The 23,784-nt window shown below is 41.9% G+C and overlaps 3 protein-coding genes across 3 annotated transcripts; all 3 read left to right on the plus strand.

Annotated features, from left to right (window-relative positions):
• Positions 1-2,127: 2,127 nt before the first annotated feature.
• On the plus strand, positions 2,128-8,521 carry gjb9b (gap junction protein beta 9b). The gene is made up of 4 exons (XM_037090708.1): positions 2,128-2,145; positions 3,144-3,275; positions 7,000-7,482; positions 7,912-8,521. Exons 3-4 carry the CDS (start codon positions 7,093-7,095, stop codon positions 8,338-8,340), a joined length of 819 nt encoding a protein of 272 aa, XP_036946603.1. The 5' UTR covers positions 2,128-2,145; positions 3,144-3,275; positions 7,000-7,092; the 3' UTR covers positions 8,341-8,521.
• A 1,828-nt stretch (positions 8,522-10,349) lies between these two features.
• On the plus strand, positions 10,350-16,836 carry pef1 (penta-EF-hand domain containing 1). The gene is made up of 5 exons (XM_037093178.1): positions 10,350-10,479; positions 11,872-12,133; positions 14,047-14,202; positions 14,718-14,861; positions 15,562-16,836. Exons 1-5 carry the CDS (start codon positions 10,462-10,464, stop codon positions 15,789-15,791), a joined length of 810 nt encoding a protein of 269 aa, XP_036949073.1. The 5' UTR covers positions 10,350-10,461; the 3' UTR covers positions 15,792-16,836.
• Positions 16,837-19,262: 2,426 nt separating this feature from the next.
• smim12 (small integral membrane protein 12) lies at positions 19,263-21,774 on the plus strand. Its single transcript, XM_037093179.1, has 2 exons — positions 19,263-19,395; positions 20,376-21,774. Exon 2 carries the CDS (start codon positions 20,404-20,406, stop codon positions 20,674-20,676), a length of 273 nt encoding a protein of 90 aa, XP_036949074.1. The 5' UTR covers positions 19,263-19,395; positions 20,376-20,403; the 3' UTR covers positions 20,677-21,774.
• Positions 21,775-23,784: the final 2,010 nt, after the last annotated feature.

Genomic DNA, 23,784 nt, shown 5'->3' on the forward strand with positions numbered 1-23,784 from the left:
ATTCAGTGCAATATTCCTCTATCCATCAGAGGGAGTTGCTTTTTAGTCTACAGACCCTGACAACACATGCAAACCTGCGAGACCGGCCCCTCTTATAGATGAAATATTTCCACATTGAAGGGCCTAAAATCCACTTGACCAAGAAGGTGCTACTTATAACACTCAGCCATTAAACGTTGCACTCCATCTCCCCTTTTCTCTTGCATTAGCAACACCATTCTAGCAAAAATTCCAAGAAATCCATCATTTTAGACCCAACATATTTTTTTAACAATGTGACAGAAAATCTTTTTTTTTCTTTTTTTACACATTTCTACAAGCACTGTAGATGTACTATTTTTAAAAAGATTGTATCAATATTTTATATATATATATATATATATATATATATATATATATATATATATATATATATATATTTTTTTTTTTTCTTTTTTTTTTTTTTTTTAAATTCAGGTTTCAAACTTTGAAACGTTAATTTCCATTCTTGCATCAGTTTTGCACATGCAGGACTCCAAGGTCAAGGTAGCGGTAAAATGTATTATGCAACATTCAGTTAGACTTTCAAAATACATTTTACCGACAGTCACTTCACATAACATGACTTATTGTGACTTTTGGACTGTTACAAATGTTGTGTTACAGTCAGGCACAAAATCCATTAAGTTTAGGAAAAGGTCATGGTTTAAAATAGGTACGTTAAGTAACTTCAAATCACATCACTAACGTAACATACATTGTTTACTTAAGTTAACACTGACCCTTGGCCACACACAGGACTTGTCTCCTGGTGAAAGTTCCTGTGTATTCATTGTCATTCTCTTCATATTCTTAGAATGCTTTTTTCGGAAAAGTGATCTTCGCACATCTGCGTTCAGACAGGTGTTCCGGAGGGTAAGTAATGAAAAGGTTGCTTGACCAAAACCTAGCCGTCCAGTAAAAGTGTTGACAGTGTGCGGGAGATTTTGTTACTCAGAGGTCATTTGGGTCAAGAATGAATCAGCCGGATGTCTCCAAGCTTCCTCTACAATATGAGAAGAGCAAAGTGGGGTTGCATCTCTTGTGTCTCTCTCAGGAGTTAGATGGGCTCATTCTGATTGGCTGAGCATGTTTGTGAACACTCACAGTGCTGAAGTGGGTGGCTGAGCTATAGGCAGTCTTTAGTTTGACCACAAGGCTGCTGGTGTTGTGGGTTTGAAATCTCCGGTCATCTGGAATAGCTTGTTCTCAGGCAGCTGTATCACTATTGACAACCGACTCTGTAGCTTTGCTTGAATGCTGCCGCTTTCTTTATCACAGATGATGTGGCTGCTTAGTTTTAATAGGGGAGATGGGATCCTCAGTTTCTCTTTCTATTTAACATTTCTCCTCTGGCTCACCCCCCCTCTGACAGGAAAAAAAAAAACACTGTTATGAAACGATGGAGCATCAGCATTCTCTAGAGGCCAGTGGAGGGCATGACATAACCTGTGCACAAAGGCATTAATCTCTGTTCCCGTCTGATCTTCATTCCTGTCTGATTCCTCTCAATGCGTGATAGTGCTGTATTTATTACCTCAGTCCAACCCTGTACAGTTCTTTTTTTTTTTGGTGCAATCAAATATCTTCTTTAAAAGTACTGACTGGTTTCACATGAAACAGGATCCAAATGAACAAACCTGCTATGTGGCTTATGATGAAGTCACAAGCCTGCCTAGCATCACTGTGTCACACCCCATAGCAGAACTTAGTAATTATCCTGCTGTCAGGTTTGTTTCTCTCTCAACACACATAGTAACAGCATTGTCAAAATCAAGCAAGTGTCACATTATTTTTCATTAGTTTTCATCTTACACACACAAATGTGTTCATTCCCTTTTTTATTCTACAATGTGTACCTTTGTTATCCTCTTTGCCTCCACGTATTGTATTGGTTGCGTTCATGGGTCATGCAGACAGCCAGGGGGTGTGCCACTGTCGGTTGACACACCCACTGCCACTGGAATGTTCAGGATTGTTTGCCACAAAGACACATTAGAAGACAGATTAGCTGTCATGGTATTCTTCGTTTTGATCAGAAAAAAGGTAGAACACCACAAAGTGCACAAGACTGCACAGGAGGATTTTTTTTTTTGTAATTTTGAAACCCTCTACCCTGAAACCTTGGTCTGTATACCTGATTTTTCTTGACTGTATTTATCTCTATTTTATTTTCATCATATGTGTTGTGCATATATTTATTTGTATTATACTTGTTTCATGTTCTTCATGTTCCTTTATTTCCGCTCACATGTGCTTTGTATGTGCTACTGTTTTGTTTACCTGGAGTCATTGTAAACTCTTTTTCAACACAACATTTTTTTTGACAACATTACTATTTTAAAAACAAATTTATGTCACCTTCTGTGTTCTGGTTAGATATCAATTTGGTTTGGTAGAATGCTTGTATATCAAATACTCCAGCCAGAGCACTGATGTGGACCAACCAGATCCTTTTGGACATTTCTGGCTCCAGGTTCAAAATGATGGGTGACCGTGGGGCCTTTGCGATGGCTGCCCCTGGTCCCTGGATCAACCTGCAGACCTTAGAAATGTCTCATCGTCGCTGTAGACACACTTCGTCTCACCTCCTGTTGAGCTAGACACATTGAATTCCTCTGCTGTTATGTGATCATTTTGTTTGTTCATTGGTCTCTTTCCTCACGGCTTGTCACTTTTGTATTTGTACTTTAAGCCTGTTCAGCACTTTGGTCTGTGTACAGTGTAAATAACTTTATTTTAGAGGAAGCACCTTTTATTCTTCCTGTGCGTCATCATCCCAATGCACATGTAGGTGATCGAGACACTAAGCTGGATCTGAAGGTTAAATGCCTGAAACCAGCATGGACCTGAGCGCTAACACACTTGTATTTGTTTCATATCATATACAATTCTATGCAGACCTGTCAGCTGTTACTGTCAACTCTAACTATCATTTTCACTTCATATCTCTTCCCACCTTAACAGTATTTCATTCCTTTCTCTGATCTAATCTCGCCGTCACTCATAAACAGGTCTGCTCATGCAAAACAGGTCCAGAAATTGCCATAACCAGTGTGTGAGTACATAAGTGTTTGTGTGTGTGATGCTCCGCCCATTCTCCTATTCCTGAATGCTTCCAGCAGGTCCACACCTCAACGCCAACCCCCATCTAAACATCCAGGTGAGCGCGAGTCGTTAAGCATCGACACAAGGCCAGCTGGGACGCACTTGGCAGTCAGGGAGCAGCTCTTTCACACTGGCTCTCTGTGCCTAAGGTAAGGTGCTTTGTCTGTGTTTAAAAGCAGCATTAGCTCGTGAAAATAGATGTTATGTAGATGAATTTCATTTTAATTTCAGATGATGGCTGGAAAGGATTCAAGATAGTGTAAAAAAAGGGACACTAAAAGGGCTAGAATATTATTCATTCATTTCCTTTTCCATCATTCAACGAGGCAAGATCTTGACACATAAGATCTCAGAGAGAGCTGGTGCCCTGGTGCGTACAAAAGAATGAGATTTGTAAAGACAGATAACTGGAAGCAGTGCGAATAAAACCATACACCGATTGCTTTTGCTCTGCTCCTGCGGCTGAATCGTGTTCCCTTTAGAAAAGTCAGGTTGAAGGTAAGAAGGCGAGATATGTGCCCATGACAGGAAAGGAATGAGAGGCAGAGCTGGTTAAAAAGAAGAAGAGAAAGAGATGTCACATAAGAGAACTTCAACCCCACCTTATTAGCCAGGAGCGTTGACTCATACAGATAATGCAGCCTTGGTGGATAGGAAGGTATTCGTGACTAGCTCAACCTGTAGAGCAAGTTAGGGCCATGGATACATCAGTGTTTCAGATGAAGTGGTTGTGTACACAAGGAGCTCGGTGGAGCTGTAGACATAATGGGGAGCCGCACTGAGCAGTGGCGGACCAGGATGTTCACAGAGCAGGGGCGAAAAGAATAAAAAGGGCAGAGAAAGTCATGATATATTTACTGTATAGTGAAGAAAGGGCACTTTATCACATGTTATCAACCAACAGGCCACTCAAATAGGCACTTTTTTTTTTAACATGGGGGCACCAGGGGAGCAATCACCCCCACTGAATCCACCACTGAATCCACCAATAGCACTGCGGATCAAAAGAAGTGTAGAAGGATTGTTTCCAACTAAGAACTGGCACATTTGGACATGCCAGCCTAATACATCATCCGATGCTGGGCATGTTTTGTGGCTGTGTGAGAGCTGTATTTTGTTGCACCGGGTAGGAATATTCGAATCAAACGCATCAAATAACCCGAGGTTTCTCAGTTGAGGAAGCATGATACGTCTCGTTCGTCACAACAAAGAGAAAGACAAACACGCAGCGAGGAGATAGACGAGGCCGGCTGCTGTCGGCGGGGGAAGGCAACATTGCAATCTAGAGCAAATAGGAAAACAAATTGTGGTCCAGCTTTGCCATCTCCCCGAGACAAGATATACTGTTGTCTCTGAGGTTTTTGTTTTTCCTCTCCGCGCTGAATGTCACCTCAAAGTTTGTGTACGGGTGTGTGTCAAATTGAGAGAGAAATCACTCTAATAAATCACATGCTCTGCATCTTTGTGCAAAAGCAATGCATCATATTGTGTTTGTGGGTAAACATGTAATTTGAAGATTTGTCAGGCCTCTGGTAGCACTTGACATTTCAAAAAATGACATTTCTCAAGATTCAAAACAAGGAAACATCTTGCAGCCTGTTCTATCAGTAAAGCTGAGGAACATCAAAGCCCCAAAGACAGAAGCTGAGACGCATTTTAAGATTTACACCAATTTATCCAGTCAGACGAGATGAAGCGACAGTGGTTGAACCTGTTTCGCTGCCAGTAGCCTATGTTGTGATTCTGAAGCCATTCATTGAGCCGAGTCTTTTTCATGCTGTGTAATTTAATAGTCAAGAATTCTGGATGAGAGAGAAAATAGCAACTGATTTGACAGCTCAATATTTTTACCGTGATGCTGAAACGGTGAAGGAAAGTGTTTCTGTATTCAAATACTCTGGATTAGACGAGACGGGATTGAAATGGAACAGTGAACAGTGAGGCTGTTATCCAACTTGTTCCCTGTCAGGCTGTGAGCGTTCCCTAGAATGAGATGTAAATGTATAAGAGGGGCTTTTTCTCCGATTGTTGCAAACTAATCCTTTAGAAATCTGAACCCTTATGTGGCGCAGAAAACCCTCCTTCTGTTTACACTTACGTAACAAAATCAAATATGTATTTCAACGCTGTTTGCACCCCCTCACTGAACAGTCACACCTGTCGCTCCAGAGCTCCCAACCCAAACTAAATCTGTCACTCCCTCTTAGATTCTAATGCAAATGAATCTTTTTAAACACACACGTATGCATACACCACTTGGTTTACACACTGCCAAACTCCAGTAAAAGAGAGATAGGATAAGGGTACAAATGCAGTCGCAAATATCTGAAAGTCACAGCCAACTGGCTATAGAGGTGATCCACAACAGCTCCATCTTTAAATCCACATGCTAATATTTCTTCTTAAATCTCCCTTCTTGATCACAGAGCGGCAGCCCCATGGCACGATCACAAATGAAAGCCACCCCTTAATGGTCCTTTGAAGAACCAAGTGTGGGATTACAGACATGACTGTGGCTGCCTGATCAAACATCTTATTAACAGAGTTGGGGAATTGGTTTTGTCTTTTCAGAACAGGGAGGGCCCAACGATGACTCATTCACTGATGTGAAATGAGTCAGTACTGATGAGGTACCTCAGTGTAAATACGGATCAGCCATCACAGGGACTATGATCATGAAAATGGTGTCTGGGTGTTTGGTTTCTATACAGCTGATCACATCAAAATGATTGTTTCCTTTTGATAGATGATTCTGCCTCGTCAGGTTGGGAAATGACCTAGAAAAGTTGTATTACCTTTATGTAGGATCACTATTATATATCTTTACAAATACAAACATGAAAAATCGAATGTATTTTATTATAATTGAAATCAAACACAGGTGAGTGACTCCAATGTGTTAGCAGACGTGTTCTGATTTTATACATAAAGTCAAGTTAATGTGCCCGAGGAGTCCTGTTCAGTGAAAACAGTGTATGATACAGCCCAAGGATCTAGAGGAGTCTGAGAAAATGACCCCGACGATGTCTGCATTATAAAGTTGTAGTTTGGATGGTATGTCAGTGGATGCTATCTGGTTGCACTGTGTGAAATGGAGGATCCAGAATGTTTGGGTCTTATTGGGTCATCTGGGGTCCCAATTAAAAAGCTGCCATGACAATTTTAATCCTCATTTTCAAAGTTCCCATATCATGCTCATTAACAGGTTTTTATTTTTGGAGTCCACCAGAAAATATTTCTAAGCTTTAAAAATACAAGAAGCAGTTCAGCTGAAAGATAGCTGCTTGCTGCGTCTAATTCCTCGTTCTTACACTTGGTTGGTAGGTTGAGCCAACAGTCTGCTCTTATTGGCCAGCTCTCACAGGCATGAGTTGGCACCACCCACTGTGTTTCCAAATCAGAACTGCTGTTGTTGGCATCATAGCTGTCCTGGGGGGGCGTGTCTGAGGGTGGTGACTGTGTCGTTGTGACATCACAACCTCACCCATGTCCTGGCGGTTCATTTTCATGGCAGATTTCTGACAACGGTTGGGTGCATTTCTCCCAGGATTGAGAGATTTGATACCTTCACAGAATTTATTACAGCTGCTACCCTGTTACATAATCAAAAAAGACAGAAATCTCACTGTGCAATATAGGGGCTTTAAAATGTCTCACTCCAGTCCCTTAACTTTAAGAAGGTGCTATATTAAATCACTGGGAGTACTCTGGTTAAACCTGGCTGCAATACTTGCTTTATAGAATTGAATTAAATATATGAAAAGATGAATGTGCAGTGCTGTTATATTTAATAAACAGAGAGAGTTTTTCACATTCAAGTTCTTGAACTATTCTCCTTTCTCTAATCTGCTTTGTCATTCCTCCTTTGCTCAGGGTGAGCTCATCAAGAACCTCATCCCACCTGGTCTCCCGCGGAGCTCTTCCATTTCCTTCAATTTCCCCTCCTGAACCTCTGAGGCAGCAGCCATGAACTGGTCTGCTTTGGAGGCGCTCATCAGCGGGGTCAACAAATACTCCACTGTGTTCGGCCGCGTCTGGCTCTCCATGGTCTTTGTCTTCCGGGTGATGGTGTTCGTGGTAGCGGCCCAGCGAGTGTGGGGCGACGAGAACAAGGACTTTGAGTGCAACACGGCCCAGCCGGGCTGCACCAACGTGTGCTATGACTCCATCTTCCCCATTTCCCACATCCGCCTGTGGGCCCTGCAGCTTATCTTTGTCACTTGCCCGTCGTTGATGGTGGTGGGGCACGTCAAATATCGCGAGAAGAAGGACTTGCAGTACGGCGCCTCGCACAAGGGCGCCCACCTGTACGCCAACCCTGGAAAGAAACGTGGGGGGCTCTGGTGGACCTACCTGGTGAGCATGAAGGGGCTGAAATATTCATTCTTCCACATGACACATGAGGCACAGCAGTGCTTCAACCTAGAGCAACTGAAGTTAGTCATTGTTAAAAATGTCAGAAATAATTGCCATGGATGAGTGGCTGTGTACAAAAGGCTGGAGAAGACATTTGTGTAATTATATATGGTGTGTTTTCTCCTGAAAAATGGTTCTGATGGCTTCTTTTGGCCCAATCTGAAACAAGTTTCAAGATCCTTTCAACCTGGACTCAAGCTGTCGTAGTTGGGCGCTTTCTATTGTTCAAAAAATGCTCATGTACATTTTTTGAAAAATCCTGCGTTATAAATCATTTGTTCTGCTTCCAAAAAGGCACAATTTCTCCAGCCATGATCAAACTCTTCTATTTATTTAAAACTGAAAAAAGTGTCTCTCTTTTTCTGATAGGTGAGTCTGGTTTTCAAGGCAGGCTTTGACGCTGGCTTCCTTTACCTCCTGTACCACATCTACGACGGTTACGACATGCCCCGCCTGTCGAAGTGTTCCCTCGAACCGTGCCCCAACACGGTGGACTGCTACATATCACGTCCCACTGAGAAAAAGATCTTCACCATCTTCATGGTGGTCTCCTCTGCTTTCTGCATCTTAATGTGCATCTGCGAGATGATTTACCTCATCTGCAAACGCATTCAGAAACTGATCAAGAGAAAGACTGAGGCAGAAAGGAGGCTGTTTGCAGAGAGTCATGAGATGACGCCACTGGCAGCGCCCAGGTCGGAGTTCAGATCCAAAACATCAATCAGAGTGGATCCTACAGCCTCCATCCAAAACCTCAGTAACATCAAGGAGGAGGATAGGCCACCTCCGAAAAAATAACCTACAATATGGCAGGAGTCACGTTGAAAAACTGAGATAAGTACTCATGGGACACAGTGCATTCATCAGACTCTGCAGAGAACTGCTGCTCAACACCAAAGATATCCATCAATTCAGGGATCTCTGAGAGAGACTTGTAAAAATGTTATAATATTAAATGACTTGCAGGGAAGCCCTGCGATAGACTGGCGACCTGTCCAGGGTGTACCCTGCCTTCGCCCTAAGTCAGCTGGGATAGGCTCCAGCCCCCCGCGACCCTGCAGAGGATTAAGCGGCGTACATATAATGTGTACAGATGATGGATGGATGGATGGATGACTTGCAGGGATGCACAACACATGTATGCAATTTAACCCCTCAAAAAAGATGAGAGGAGGTTAAAGGGTGGAGAGTATCTTATGGAAAAGGTTTATTTGACAGTGTGGACCTGTTTTTGTATGTTTTATTTGCCAGTCATGTGTGAAAGCTGTTTTATCAAGTACTATGTGAATAAAACTAGAGATATATACTGTCGAAATTTCCCAAGTCATGTAAATACAGTTTAGAGAGTGATTTCAATGAATGTACACACTGCCCCCTAATGAATAAAACAAGATACAGCACACAAAGCACTTCCTTTAGGGGTAACGTAACCAGCAGAAAGCACCTGAGAGCTTTTTGATCTTTGATATGAATATATGAAGAAAATGTTCTTTTTAATGTGAAAGACTAACTTTAGCTCCTGTTGACATGTGTCATGCTATTAAATCATATTAAAACTGCTGAAAAATTAGATCAGATATATTTTTATGTCCACAGATTTGGTTGTTTATTTTTGTTTTTAAAAAAAACATATATTTTGTTTGCTATTTTGTATTTATTTTGTCATATATACAGTTATTTCTCACATTTCAATGTGTGTCTTTTGTTCTCTTTGATAAAGCTTTAACTATTATCATACACCATACATCATTTAAAGCTGTCATTCAAGGGCTCTTGTTTGACTGTGAATATGAGGAAAGGTAAGGAGACATTGTGTTTGAAATAATAATTATAGACAAAGAAGTAAAACCATGTTAGTTAAGCATTGATCAGAATCAGCTTTATCAGCCAAATTTGTATAGATAGACGCAAAATAATGTGACCCAAGTTTTTGGTTGCTCTCAATATTACAATACACAGTTCAAACAATATTTTCTGCGAAGATTAGAAATAGACTTGCAACTAAATAAAAAGACTGAACAAAAAGCTACAATAAAAATAAATATCTCAGTGGATGAAAACATATGTATCAACAAATATAAACAAGCATTCATGTCATTTCTAAACAATGCATGCATTTCTCTCTGGACTGAGAGATGTGAAACATTCATAGTATTTATTACATCACCTTGACTATAATAAAAAAGACAGACATTTCACCATACAGTTTAGTAGCTTTAAAATACTGTATCTTACTCAAGTCCTCCAGCTTTAAGAATATGCAACATTAAATCACTGGGAGTACTCCCTGTAAACCTGGCTGCAAAACTTGCTTTATAAAATGAAACCACATTCATGAAATATTTTACAGAAAGATATAAATAGACTTACACCTAGAAAGCAGACAAAAAATTAGTAAAAAAAAAAAAATACTAAACATAAAACCATTTCATACATACCAATGGATGAAGATAGATATATAAATGTCTAAAATCATTTATGTCATACAACAATATAATGGTGCAATGCCATAAATATTTAATAATATACATAAAGTCATTGGTTGTGTACAACATGTCCACTCACTTCATGTATAGTCATTACATTATTTAAAAAAAAAAAAAAGTATATAATAATAAATCATTATTACCTTGTCAAAAGTCAGTGGAAACTCCCGTAAAGGCCGTTTTTTGTTACCGGATTACACAGTGAATGAGTAACTCACCAAATATTCTGTTACATCCATTGGAGTGACGGGCACAGTGATTCACGCTCATTTGTTCCGACGTCATCACTTTTTCCACTCTGACAACCAATCAGAGGCAGGAGCCGCGGGTGCGGTTTTGACAGACCCGGAAATGCACCAATAGTTACCCTCAGAAAGTGGTGCCGTGTCCGCCTTTGCTGCTGCGTTGTTGAAGGAAGTGAAGTCTGTCAAATATGAGTTTCCACGGCCAGGTAAAGAAATACTGCGTCTTCTGTTCCGTCTGTGTCTGTTAAAATAACACATTGATGTTGTTAAATACGTGTGTTATCTGCTGTTTTGCCGTGATACAACGTAACTACCAGTGTGTGTCATGTAAACACAAGTAACGTTAGCCGTTCGTGTGCTTGCTATGAGGATGTGTATAGCAGTGTTCAACTGTTGCTATCTGACAGCAAGTGTGTTTTGCTAACGTGACATTAATTTACATTGCGCTAACATTGGTGGAGTTATAGTTAAGCTGTGGAATGATATAGAACACCATACAGGGCCTAACTTTTGTAGTATCCCCCCTTGTTTTTAGTGAACAGGCAGTCGTAATTAATTCTTGTTTAATCACTTCGAAGTCAGTGTATCAGTAAATGAGTTGGTATGTATGCATTCAACGTGGTGGGAGAAGTATTCACATCCTTCGAATTAAAAGTAAAAGTATCACTACCTCACTGCTCCTATATTCCATTACAAGTTTCACATTTACCGTTTTCCCCGAGACAAATTACAGAAATATTATCTATGTTGAAACCTACGAAAAATGCCCCCCTCCAGAGAACTGTTGTATTTTTTTAATGAAACTCTTAATATGCAGCTGGTGTGGGAAAAAAAATATGTTCCTGAGAAACTTAGTGGAAATTATGGATGTACTCAAAAGTTAAACTTAAAGTTCACCCTAAAACGAAAGTTCAGTCACCATCTAGCCACCATCACGTTGATGGAATCAGAATACTTTATTGATCCCGGGGGGGAGTTGTTTTTGTTACAGTTGTGTAGAGTTTTCTGGAGCTTCACAACTACAACAGCATTGTGACATTCTCCTAAACAACTGAAGATGATGGGGACTTGTTTTAAAATCTAAAACGCCTCCATAAAGGTCAATTTCAGTCTCCAGAAGCCCCAAACTGTTTTGAAAAGACGTTGATTACAACCCATCGTAAGCTGAAATCTTCACAGTTGCTGCTTCGTTACAAGCGTTGGTGCAGCTCCCGTCTGAAGTGGGCGCACAAGCTGGACCGCACAGCAAGGGTGTAAATAATGTCTTTCTGAATCACTTTGGGATCTCAGTTCAGGAGAATGCGGCCACGCTCTTTGGCTGTGAAGCTGCAGAGACAGAAAAAATGTTGTAGCTGTTCCTTTTTAAAGTAGAATTATCACATTGTGCGATTAGATAATGTATAATACAACTAAGAGTAGGTAACTGAAATATCAAAAGTACTATAATATAGAAGAAAAATATGTACATTAAAACTACAATAAATTACTTTTTTATTTAGATCTCTTCAGAGACTCTAAGAAGCTCTGTCTAGCTATACGCAGCTGGTGTAGTCTTTGTATTTATCATACATTCACAGTGAACTTGTCTGTCACTGCAGGGCTATCCAGTGGGAGGCCACCCACCACCTGGTGCTCCATACGGGGGAGGCAGTGGTCCCTATGGTCATCACCCTTCAGCTCCATACGGTGGTGCAACACATCAACCAGGAGGTCCTTATGGTGCTTACGGAGCCCCAGGTCAGGGAGGGCAGTATGGGCCGGCACCAGGGGGTCCCCCCGGCGGTCATTATGGAGGTTACGGGGGACAGCCTCATGGAGGACAGCCTCATGGAGGGCATTATGGACACCATGCTCCTGCAGGTAACTGTAGGATGAGACAGCGGCTGCTTTAGCTTCTGTAGAGGGTTTGCTTGCGGGACTTGAGCAGGCATATTCTAAACATGAGGAGACTGCAGATACTCTCCTTTCTCCTCCGTCATGGCTTCTCTCTCCCTCACTCTCTGGTGAGATGATGGATAGAAAATGACTTACGTTCCCAGACAGTCATGTAGAGACAGGGTTCAGTTTGTGCCCCTCAGCAGGATTACACGGCTGGAGTGATGACTCCGGTAATACTGAGTGAGGGCTAAACAGAGTAAGAGACAGATGGGTAAAGAGTGTGTTGTGTGTGTGTGTATATGTGTGTGATTACACTATTTCCTGTAGCAGCTAAGCCTCAGTCAGAGCCCATGTGGCTATCACTCCCCACAGGGTAAAAATCCATCAGGGTCTGGCCTGAAGTGTCACCTGTCCCTCTCGCCCCATTCATTTTTCTGACAATCAGCCCTCCCTACACTCCTCCCCTCATCTCACACCATCCTCACACTTTGTTTCTGTTCCTCCATGTATTCAGGTAATGGCCTCTTGCCCGACACTATCTCCCTCCTCGCTGAAATGACTTTTCTTCAACCCTTGACCCTTTTCTCACACCTTGAGCCTTATGAAACACTGAGCATATATAATAAAGCTGGGGAGGTATTCTTTTGCAGAATACCAACTAGTTTTACAACTGTAGGGAGAGTCACTATGCCTGAGCTCGGCATTTTTCCTCACCTTAAGCTTATACATGATTTTAGTTAAATAAACTGGATAGTGGAAATATTAAATTTCCATTGGCTCCGGGGAGGGGGTACATCCTTTGTATGTATAATGTGTATACATTTTTCCTAAAAATGTAATAATCTCAGCTAAATGTGCAGCCTGAGGCGCAGGGAGAAAAAAAGGGTTAATAACAATTCAACACTTTATTTGGTGAGGACAGGTGTGGCACTTTGCTTCATGCTAGTGTCGGCATGGCCATCCAAAACCTACCGTTAAAATGAGAACAGGAAAGTTCAGTTCAAAATAAGATTCACACATTTTCAGGCACAAATTGGGCAGATATTATAATGATATTTGTGCCTTTGTGTGGTGTATCTGATATCAGCGTGTTGGTGTTGTTCCTACAACATCATAATGAATCTTGTTCCAGGACCGTCACTGACCAATCACGCTGTTGTGATGTCATAGCTTTTGTGACTGGTGTTGGTGTCACTAGAACATCATAATTGTGTCTATTGGCCGATCGTAGCTCTCACAAACCTGTCTTTCAAACTAGATGAAATTTGTTTGTTGGTATAATCTCACACAATTGAGATGATTTTTGTCACTCATTCATACATTATTCCAACAAGTAACATCAGTCAGCAGTCTTGTGTCTCTAATAGTTTCATTAGAAAGTAGTTTAGTTTGTTGGCTTAACGTGTATTAGATGTTATAGTCATTGTCTACTGTATGGAGTCAGGGCCTTCACCACACACACCACCAGGGCCCAAAGTTTGAGTCAAGCACAGATGTCATTTTTTTATGATAAAGTTTTTACAATTTCAACTGTCAGTGAGTTGAAGCGTGTGTCTTCATCTCTCAATAAATAAGAAATTATTTTGCATCGGAGCGAGGCAGCCGTTTCATTTAGGAGAATCTTCACTGTCTCTTTCTTCTGTCTCTTTAACTATTCCCCTACTCAGAGTCTGAAAGCTCTACTGAAATAATAACTGGTAGAAAAAATAAGGACCGAAATAATAAAGAGAATAAATCAGACTAGTTGGCACAGAGATGATGAAGAAGAAACTACTGATGGAAACATCATGCTAAGAAAACAATCTTCTACTGATGGGCATCTTCAAAGTCAGTCTGAAAGTCCCTGTCCTTTCTTCACCATCCTACTCTACTACTCTTATATATCCTCCCTTCAGGTAACATCCCTCCTGGTGTTAACCCAGAGGCGTACCAGTGGTTCCAGACTGTCGACACTGACCACAGCGGTTTCATCAACCCAAAGGAGCTGAAGCAGGCGCTTGTCAACTCCAACTATTCTGCTTTTAATGACGAGACCTGCCTCATGATGATCAGTAAGTTACACAAGTCAACAGAAGTAGCTCTGTGAGGATAAAGAAGCTAGAAATGCTGTGGCAGCTTTTCCTTAGGCCAAATCACACTGAGTTTAACTATACAGAATGCTTTCAGAGAGCTAAATGGTTTAAGCAAGGTGGAGGAGAAAGTTGCTTAGGAAAAACAAATAAATAAAGGAGTGGCAGGAGAAAGAAAACAGACTGGTTTTAAATGAGAGTAGCACTCACTAAATCTCCCAAACTTGTAAATAGAAATCTCTGTTTCTAAAAGGAGACATTTATGCAGCCAGGAGTCTACCTCAGAAAGAACTATGTGACTGATGAGACAAATTACTGAGTCATGTTTATCTTGATGTTGCCCTGCATTCCAGCGGAATGTGCCAGCTAGTGACTAATTGTCCTATTACCATAATGAGAAATGTGTGACTTCTTGCTGTGTTGCAAGAATAAGCGAAGAATAGCGTCTGAGTCTTGTCTGTGCTGAACAGGCTGTGTTTTTTTAAATTTCCTGTTAGACATGTTCGACAAGACGCGGACCGGTCGAATAGACTTGTTTGGCTTCTCGGCACTGTGGGACTTCATACAGCGGTGGAGGGCGCTCTTTCAGCAGCATGACAGAGACCGCTCAGGGTCTATCAGTGGCATGGAGCTACAGCAAGGTATCCCTGTGTGTGTGTGTGTGTGTGTGTGTGTGTGTGTGTGTGTGTGTGTGTGTGTGTGTGTGTGCGCGCGTGTGCGTGTGTGTGTGTGTGTGTGTGCGCACGTGCATGCGTGTGTGTGTTTAAATGCTACAATTTAAAGATAGAAAGTTTTCTTCAATAAAGGTGCAATACATATGGATTTGGTCACCTTGAATGTATACTCCCAACAAATAGGGGCAGTATATTGCCAGCTGCTGCTAACTGTACCTTTATTTATACATACATGACGGCAGCTACTGTTAGCTCAGTTAGCCTTGAAGCTAGACAATCAGGGCAGTGTTGGCGATTTTGATTCATGGGAGAAAGAGGTCTTCAGGCCCAGGGCTAGCTGGTTAGCATGTTATCTTCGGCAGATATTTCTTCAAAACAGTACATAGACGTCTTTGACATAATGTTAAAACAGGAATTTCTTCACATTCTGTTACATTTTACACCTTTAAAACATCTAAAAACTACACCTTTATAATTTATTTATTTCACTGTTTTTTTTACGTACTGTGTATTCAATTGGAATAGGGATCAATCAAAAATTATCAGCAAACATGGCCATGATTGGGATAATTGCACATTTTTTTTAAAATTAACACTGAGATGCAACCCAGAGAAGAAGAATTCACTTCCATCTTGTGTACCTGTCCTCTGTCTGTCTCTTCTCCAGCCCTCGCTCAGATGGGCTACAACCTGAGCCCCCAGTTTTCTGAGAACTTGGTGCGCCGCTTCGCCGTGCGAGGCGAACGACCCGGCATCCATCTGGACCGCTTCATCCAAGTGTGCACCCAGCTCCAGTCCATGACGCAGGTGTTCAGGGAGAGAGACACGGCCATGACGGGCAACATCCGCCTCAGCTATGAGGACTTCCTGTCTGGAGCTGTCACCAGGCTCATGTGAGCCTCGTTCCTCTGACAGACCCGCTGCACTGTGGATTCACAGTATCATTCCATGTTCAGGTCATGATTTTGCTGAGTTTTTATTTCTTTCCCATAAGTGCCCAAACCTGTTGGTATGTATACAACATATCAGCCAGTACACCTTATTCCATAGCTAGTTGCTGTAAGTAGATGCCTTATGCCATGCACCTGACTGAAGTTCAGTGGCTGTTACTAAGGTTATAACATCAGTCACCTTTAAACAGCGATAATCTTGCCATAGATGCCTTGGTGACAGTTATCAGGCCTCTTTTTGACTCTTACCAGTACAGTACTTGATCAAAATGATGGCTAGTTTAAATGAGAAACAGGGAGCACTTGTTTACATGTGTTTGTTGACCAGACTAACCAAACATCACTGTAAACACTTGATGTGAGGAAGTAACATAGAGTAAGTGAATCCATCAGTGATCATTTTCACTGCTCCTACTGCATGACAGTGATTCTGCTGGACTTCAATTCACATCCTCTGACTTTGCTCACATGCAGCATGATCATATATCATTGAAATGATTTTAAACTCTCTTTTATAAGTATGCATATCAGGAGTAGTCGGCATTCCCAGAGGGTACTACTACACAGTGGCTGCACATTGTATTGAACTTTGCTTTGTGTTGAAATGGGTCTTATTAAGCAAAACAAGGGCCATTTTATAGTATCAGAATTCTCTCACACACTGAGAAGGAAGTTTTCCTTTAAGCTCTGTAACTAATTGATTCTGAATGTTTAGATAAAATGACTTCATTATCTCCTTCTTGCCAAGTTGCACTCCTGTGAGCCAGCATCAACCGTAAATAATTGAATAACATGTGGCCAAAAGATAAGTGACCCAGAAGCACTGAAAGGTGTTACATATTATGTTTACCACTTTCACCTCAGTGAAATGAGAGATTCAGTGATTGTCGGGCCAGTACTTAAGCACTCCACTGAGGCTCTGCGATCAGTAAACATGCCAAAATGGTTTGTGATGCCAAAAACAAATAAATGCTTTTGTATCACATTCTGACCTGTTCATATTCTTGATTGACAATCATTCATACTGATGATAAAATGCATAAGAGACGTGATGTATATTACAAAACGCTGCATACTGTAAACAGAGTTCAGTTTGTATCTAAAGATTAAATAGTGTGTAAACGCAACAGATGGTTCTTAGGCCTCCGCATCGTCCATTACTTCCTGATTATGGACACCTCGTCGGCCATTATCCCTTACGTAAACGCGACAGAACAATGGAAATTCCAAAACCATCTTGGTGTTTTTTTAGTTAAAAAAAGCAAGAAAACAGTTATTGTTAGTACCTAAATTGAGGAAAATAGATTAAGAATTGATTTTGTTTGCCTGCAAAAGTTCATTTGTTACCGTACTTTCTTTAACAACAAGTTGGAATTTACCTCATCCCCCCAATCAGCCTCTCATTTCTCCCTTTGTTGGGTAGATTGGCCGCACAAAAGAGCAAAAGTGCCTCTGTCTTCCCCTTCCACATCTGGCACGTCTCTCCCTCGCCATCTGTTCCTCTGCTTGATCACAGTCTGTGTCAAGAGTCCTCCTGCTTCTCTTCGGCTCTCTCCAAATCAGAGGCAATCCATCAAATTCTCCCTCGCATCTTTTTCGGTCACATCCCACCTCCGTCTCCACTTCACCCCACTCCCTCCATCTTAATCTGAGGCTAAACATAGCTCTCCTGGGTCCTTAAGCACACTCTGTGTCACACACTCCCTGTCATCCCCCTGTTCTGTTGACACCTGAACATTGATGTGGTTTAGTGTCTGGATCGCTTTCAAAATGCTGAGTTCAGTCAGTTAAAAGTGCAGCCAAAAGTGCAGCGTGCTTGAAGGTGTCAGTCTGTAGAGAGATTTCCAGCAGCCCTTTTCTGGCTCGTGTGATTCAGCAGTGATTTAACTTAAGTCCTGATTGTCATTTTCTGTGTAATGAGGAAATTTCCCACCACTGACCATGCCTGACATCTGTAATTAACTTGGGCACATAGAGCAGGTCTGCAGGGCTCCAGTTAGCGAGGGTGCAACGCTCCACTTTGTCAGCCCCAGATTGTTATTTGGATTGATAAAGACTGTTGTATTTTTACATAAAAATCTTGGCTAGCGCAGCTCTAAATCTCATTTACTAATAAACAGGAGCTGATGAAATAATCCTGCCAACGCTAAGGTTGCTGGTAAAGCAGAACTGGCACTGGTAATGTTGTTTTCCTGCAGGGGGATGAGCACATTTTACTTTATCTGACAGGACTGATCAACTGCCAGTTCTGGCAACTAAAAGGTGGACAGCATAGAGGGAGGAACTGCTTAAAAGAATCATTTTGAAGCATGAAACATAATCACCCACACAGAATCCTGTTAATCACTACTATTTCAGCAGGCATTTCGAGGTAATGAAAAAAAAATGTGGATAGAGCTCACTTTTTTTTCTGCCTCTGCAGAAATGACCAATGAGTCTGAACAGGTCATCGCTCCATGACAGGCCGGATTCCAATCGCTATAGATCAGCCCTGTCCCCTGCACTGGTGTAGTAACATGGAAAACGTTTGGGCCTGTGAGCTGAAATATCAGCGTCATCAATCATGTAGAGATTTGCAAAGAGCATTTACCGATTCACCACCGAGAAACAACACGAACACAGAGGAGGGTATTCTTCACTCTGTAGTCTGCTCTGCAGTTTATGGCCTCCCGCTGGGTGAATGAAATCTACACAATTTCTCTGCAACAAAACCAAAGCTTCTCAAACTGTCTGTGTCTTTCCACAGTGTACCAAGCCTCTGGAAGTGTCCCTGTCTGTTTGTGCCAAAATGAGCTTTTGAAAAAAGAAAACTGTCTGCACTTGAGGGGTTTGTCATCCAAGAGAGAGGGTGGCTCACGCCTTGTCAACATATCACACGATACTGGTGACAGATCTGTCAGCTTTTCTTGAGTGTTGCTTGAGAGGAGGATTTTGTGCAAAATTGTCATCAATGTTTGAACACAGAAGCCCAGAAATTATGTTTTGTAAGGCTCCTTGTCACGGAAGCCACGGAGGAGACAAACATCTATGTGCAGTATGTATGAGCCTCGTAAAGTCATAAAATCTGTACTTGAATTTAAATGAATTTGATATTTTTACGGCTTATTAGGATGTATTTGGATATGCTTTATGTTTCATGGGGGAAAGTACTTTATAAAGGTGGCAAAACTGTAATAACCACATTTAATGATGTTTTTAAATTGAATGAATGCATGATTGTTTACAGTCTATGAAGTAATCTTGTAAAATATTACTTAATGAATTTGTACACAACACTGTCAGTACGAGTATTAACAGCAGATTGTTGATCCCCTTGTCTTTCCTCACAATAAGCTAAATGTAAATGTCTGTTTTGGCGTTCCTCAAACACTCATGTAGTGCGCCATGTTGACCACTAGGCGGGGTTAAAGCACCGAGAAAGCTCAGGTTGAACCCTCTTGGTTGCAGCAAACTGGAGCTCATCAGCCAATCAAGTTCAACCAGGAAGTTGACCGACAGTCACACGGAAGTTGCGTTGACCCGCTGCTGTATCAACGTGCTAACGGGTAAAGGTGAGCGGAGACTTATGTCACAACTAATGTCCTTAGAAAACTCTTAGAGATATAAACCTCACAAGGACTGTCGTGTTTTTTTTTTCAATTATTATTTTCGAGCAAACGTTTGTCCGTAGTGATGTCAACCGTTTCCTCACGTCATCAGACGCTGTGTCCCAGTCAGTTATATCCCTGTTCGCCGACGTTGTGTGGTTAGCCGACGCCATGCAAAACTCCATAACAGATTTGACGATGTAATGTTTTTCCCTGTGTACAAAGAAAACTACACGGCCTAGGACACACGTAAAAGCTCCTTCGGAATAAAGGAGAGGCGCTTTTCATTTCGGCGAGGATGCAACAAACTAAAAAGCGCAGATTATCAAAAAAAATTAACTTGCAAATTTGTAGGGATCTCCAAGTGTCTCGAAAGAACGCAGCGCTATCGCCGCTGATTTGATAAGCATTGATAAAGCGATGCTAATGTTATGTTGACAGTATGTCAGGTTTATGTCAGGCTGTTCACATAGGGAAAACGTCTGGTTTCGGGATTGTTTTGGTCTGGATCTTCTACTGAGTCCGCCATTATGTTGGCATGTTTGTTGGCTGGGGAAACTGTGAGGAGGACATGAGAAGGACAGACAGCCTTCATGTGTGGTGACAGTCTGACGTTTATGAATAGCAGACTAAAAACTAATTGCACATACCTGCATGGAAACAGTCCATGTCAGACACTGGCTATCACCACAGTTTCGAGACAATGCCATTAATTAATTGTATATGCAGTGAGGACTGTTATTACCTCAGTAGTTTTAATTTCATGGTTTTATAGTCACAATGACTTTCAACTACAAGGGGGGACTAGCTGAGAATAAGTGCTTTCCAAAACTACTTGGGGAAATTGATATTTATGATATGCTATTTGAAATACTGAATACTGTGATCATCTTTCTCTGTCTGCTAAAATGGACTCACCACTTTATTATTTCCCCCCCGTGGAGCACCTGGGAGCCAAGGCAGCGTGCAGTCATGTGGCCTGTGATGTGGACAGCGCTACGGACCTATGCTCCTTATGTCACCTTCCCCGTGGCCTTCGTGGTGGGAGCGGTGGGCTACCACCTGGAGTGGTTCGTCAGAGGGACCCCTAAACTTCGAGAGGAGAAGGGCATCCTGGAGCTGAGGGAGGAGAGGAAGCTAGAGGAACAGGCGGGCATGGACGGCACCCAGGTGCTTAGCCTCAAAGAGAAACTGGAGTTCACACCCAGAGCGGCTCTGAACAGGAACCGACCCGAGAAGAGCTAGCCCATCACGTTATAGGCGTGAGAGACTTGTTTTTGCCCCTTTCTCAGCAGGAGAGCAAACGGGTCGAACTGGAGGGCAGAAACACCTGTGCAGCCATTCATCCTCATCCCTGGTGACCAGAAAGCATCAGCTCACTTGTGTAAATACCTTTTAGAGGCTGATCATAAACACTTGAATTGAGTCGACTATAGCTTAAGTGTGCTGTATGTGATTCTTACCTTCCCTCTGATGTTGCACATGACTGTTAACTTCTGTCTTACACTGCAATTACAACATCCTGAAGGTGCAATATGGAAGAATTTGCCATCTGTTGAATTCATACACAACACAAATACCACCAGAGTAACCACTGTTGCTGCTAACTGTAGCTGCCATTAGCTAATTAGCTCAGTTAGCCATGCAGATGGCCAAACGGTGAGCTCCGAGCACCAGGAGCGTGTTGGTGCTTACCCTGCTAGCACAGGAGCTGAGGACTGGGATGGGCTGGGGCTAACTGGTTAGCATGCCAATCTCAGTAAATATCACAAATTGATATTCCTTTACATTCTGTGAATAATTGTAGTTTTTTATCCTTTCAACTACAATTCTCTCATACTGCACCTTTACGTCTCGAGTGTCCATGCTTCAAACTGTTGGCAGGCTTTGAGGTGAGCTGGTCATTTTCTGTTTAATTTAAATCTAGTTGTGAGTACAGTGACAGATGTTATTGTGTCTTTGCAGTTGCATCAAACAGAGTTTGTCATTTCATGCACAAAAAAAACTGATTTGCATGTTTCAAGCCTGTCACAAAGCCTTTGTCCTTTTTATCTTTTCTGTACATTTAGAAAGGACTTTTGTTTGAGAACATGAGAGAGGAGGAAGAAAGACGGGTCTTTGTTGTAGGTCTCTTTATCTCATGACATGTAACCTTTGATGGTATGTGACAAAATAATCCAACAGTACGGGAGGTCCCCTCAGGAAGTTTAAGCTGCTTAGTCCCATTATTGTCTGAAGCATCCACATAATACATTCATATAAGGAAGACTGTTTGCACACGAAAAGTTTTAATTATGTGTTTCACTGAAAGTGTGATAAATAAAGATGTGTGTGTCTGCTACAGCTGTGTTGATATTTCAGTAAATATCTGCATCTCCTTTAAGGAGTTGTTGACATCGCCAGTTCTGCCCAGTGATTTTTTCTAACGGAGTAATCAAACAAAAGTTTCAAGTTTCTGTCACTTGTGTTTCAGCAGCATTGTTTCACATTCAGGTCTGAACAAATAATCTGATTTCACTTGATTATAAAACTGCTGCCAGGGACAGAAAGTAACATCAAAGTCAGAGGAAGGAAGTAATGGCTCTGCTCATTCAGCTTCAAGGTAGGAAATCATTTTCGAGGGAACGCGGAGACAAAGAGATGAGAAATGGGGAAACTGGGAACTCATTCCTCTTGGAATTTGGCCTATAGACAATTATGTGTTCTGCCTCTGGCAAAGAAAAAGGATGATTACAGAAAAAAAACAATCCATTTGAATAAGTCTGGATTTTTCAGTTTTTGAAAGCTGGCTTTAAATGATTCCTTGTGTTGTTGGTATGATGCTTTTGGATAAATCTTAGGTACCGTAGGTAGAAACCATCATGATCTATTGGAGCAATTATCACGCAAACATTACGTACATAGGCACCCTTAAAAAGAACAACCCCAAAGCCCATAACCTTTGACTGGTAAAAGGCAGAAAACATCAGATGTGATCATGACATTTTAACACTCTAATTTGAGTGACATGAACAAGCAAAGGAAACAATATGTGACAAGGTAAAAACTGGTAAAAAGTTTCTTGCCATCAATCCAGCGTTTACTTCCCTCCACCATGTTACAGCGTCATATGACGAGTGCACCATTCCATTTAAGGTTACCCACTCAGTCATACAGCTCCACTCAATGACTCAGTCAGCTGGATCAGAGCCAACAGGATAATTTTAGCCAGATAACAACTTGGCAGAATTGGTTAAACCCTGTGTGAGGAACAGGTCCTAACCTGGCTAAAATCTGTCTTTGCGAGGACGCTGTGTGTGATTGCTCTGAACAACAGCTCCACAGCAGAGTGACACGTACGACCCCGTGGGAAATTTTGTGAAAACATTCCTTTTGATCCAGCGGCACAGCATGAGGCTAAAATTAACTACATCCGTTAAAGGGCAGCTTGCCTCTCTTTATCTCACAGTCCATCAGTAACGTCAGGACTGATATACAAATCCAAAAACAGCAATATCAGCAGTGATTAAAAATATGTTGTTATTATTATGAATAAAGCAGAGGTCACAGAATCTGTAGACAGACTCACTCAGCACTTTAGTGATGCTGCCATGACGTTTGCCCTCCCTGTGTAGGCTCTCACTAGTCGATCAAAAAGATCTTCATCGTCTTCATTATTAAAACAGTGATGTGCCGGGAAACAAAGACTTTAATAAGAATTCATCATTGATTGAAGACACACGAGTTATCCTGTCATAAAGGCCGCAAAATGAGAAAACTTTGTGGAGGTCCACCTCTCCTGCACCCCACAAGCTCTCTTAATGAATAACCTTTCCAGCGTGCCAGGATGAGTTCCGCTACGTTACCCCTCCAGCTAGTGACTGGGGAAAGATTACAAGGCCCAGATTTATATTGGCACCGCAGCGGTAAGCGGTGCGCTATCGGCAGTCATCGGCTTGTACTCCCCACTTAAGTTTGCTATCAGAGTGGAATGACCCGCTCCAGAGTGGAATGACCCCGGTTGTGCATGTTAAGCTCGGCAATTACTTCAAGCTGGTGGAAGTTTCCATGTGAAACCAGCGAGGACGGAGGGGCTCTCTTATACTGCGAGAGAGAGAACGTCAACTCGGAGTCCTTTTAGGTGTGTGAAAGGTGTGTGTGTGTCCTCCAGGGAACAATCAGAGGACAGGTCAGCCGACTAACAATGGCCCAGCAGCTTAGAACTGGACAGTACTGTGGGAACCGAGCGCCGAGGCTCCTGGGAAAGGACGGGGATGTTTGGAGGTGCTCCATTGTTCTTGCTGGATGATGGGGATAATGGGCGTGGGTGATGCTGGTTGTTCCTTTTTTTTTTTTAAAGGAGGTACAATTCAA

This window comes from Acanthopagrus latus, chromosome 3 (assembly GCF_904848185.1).
Source record: "Acanthopagrus latus isolate v.2019 chromosome 3, fAcaLat1.1, whole genome shotgun sequence".
Classification (NCBI taxonomy): Eukaryota; Metazoa; Chordata; class Actinopteri; order Spariformes; family Sparidae; genus Acanthopagrus; species Acanthopagrus latus.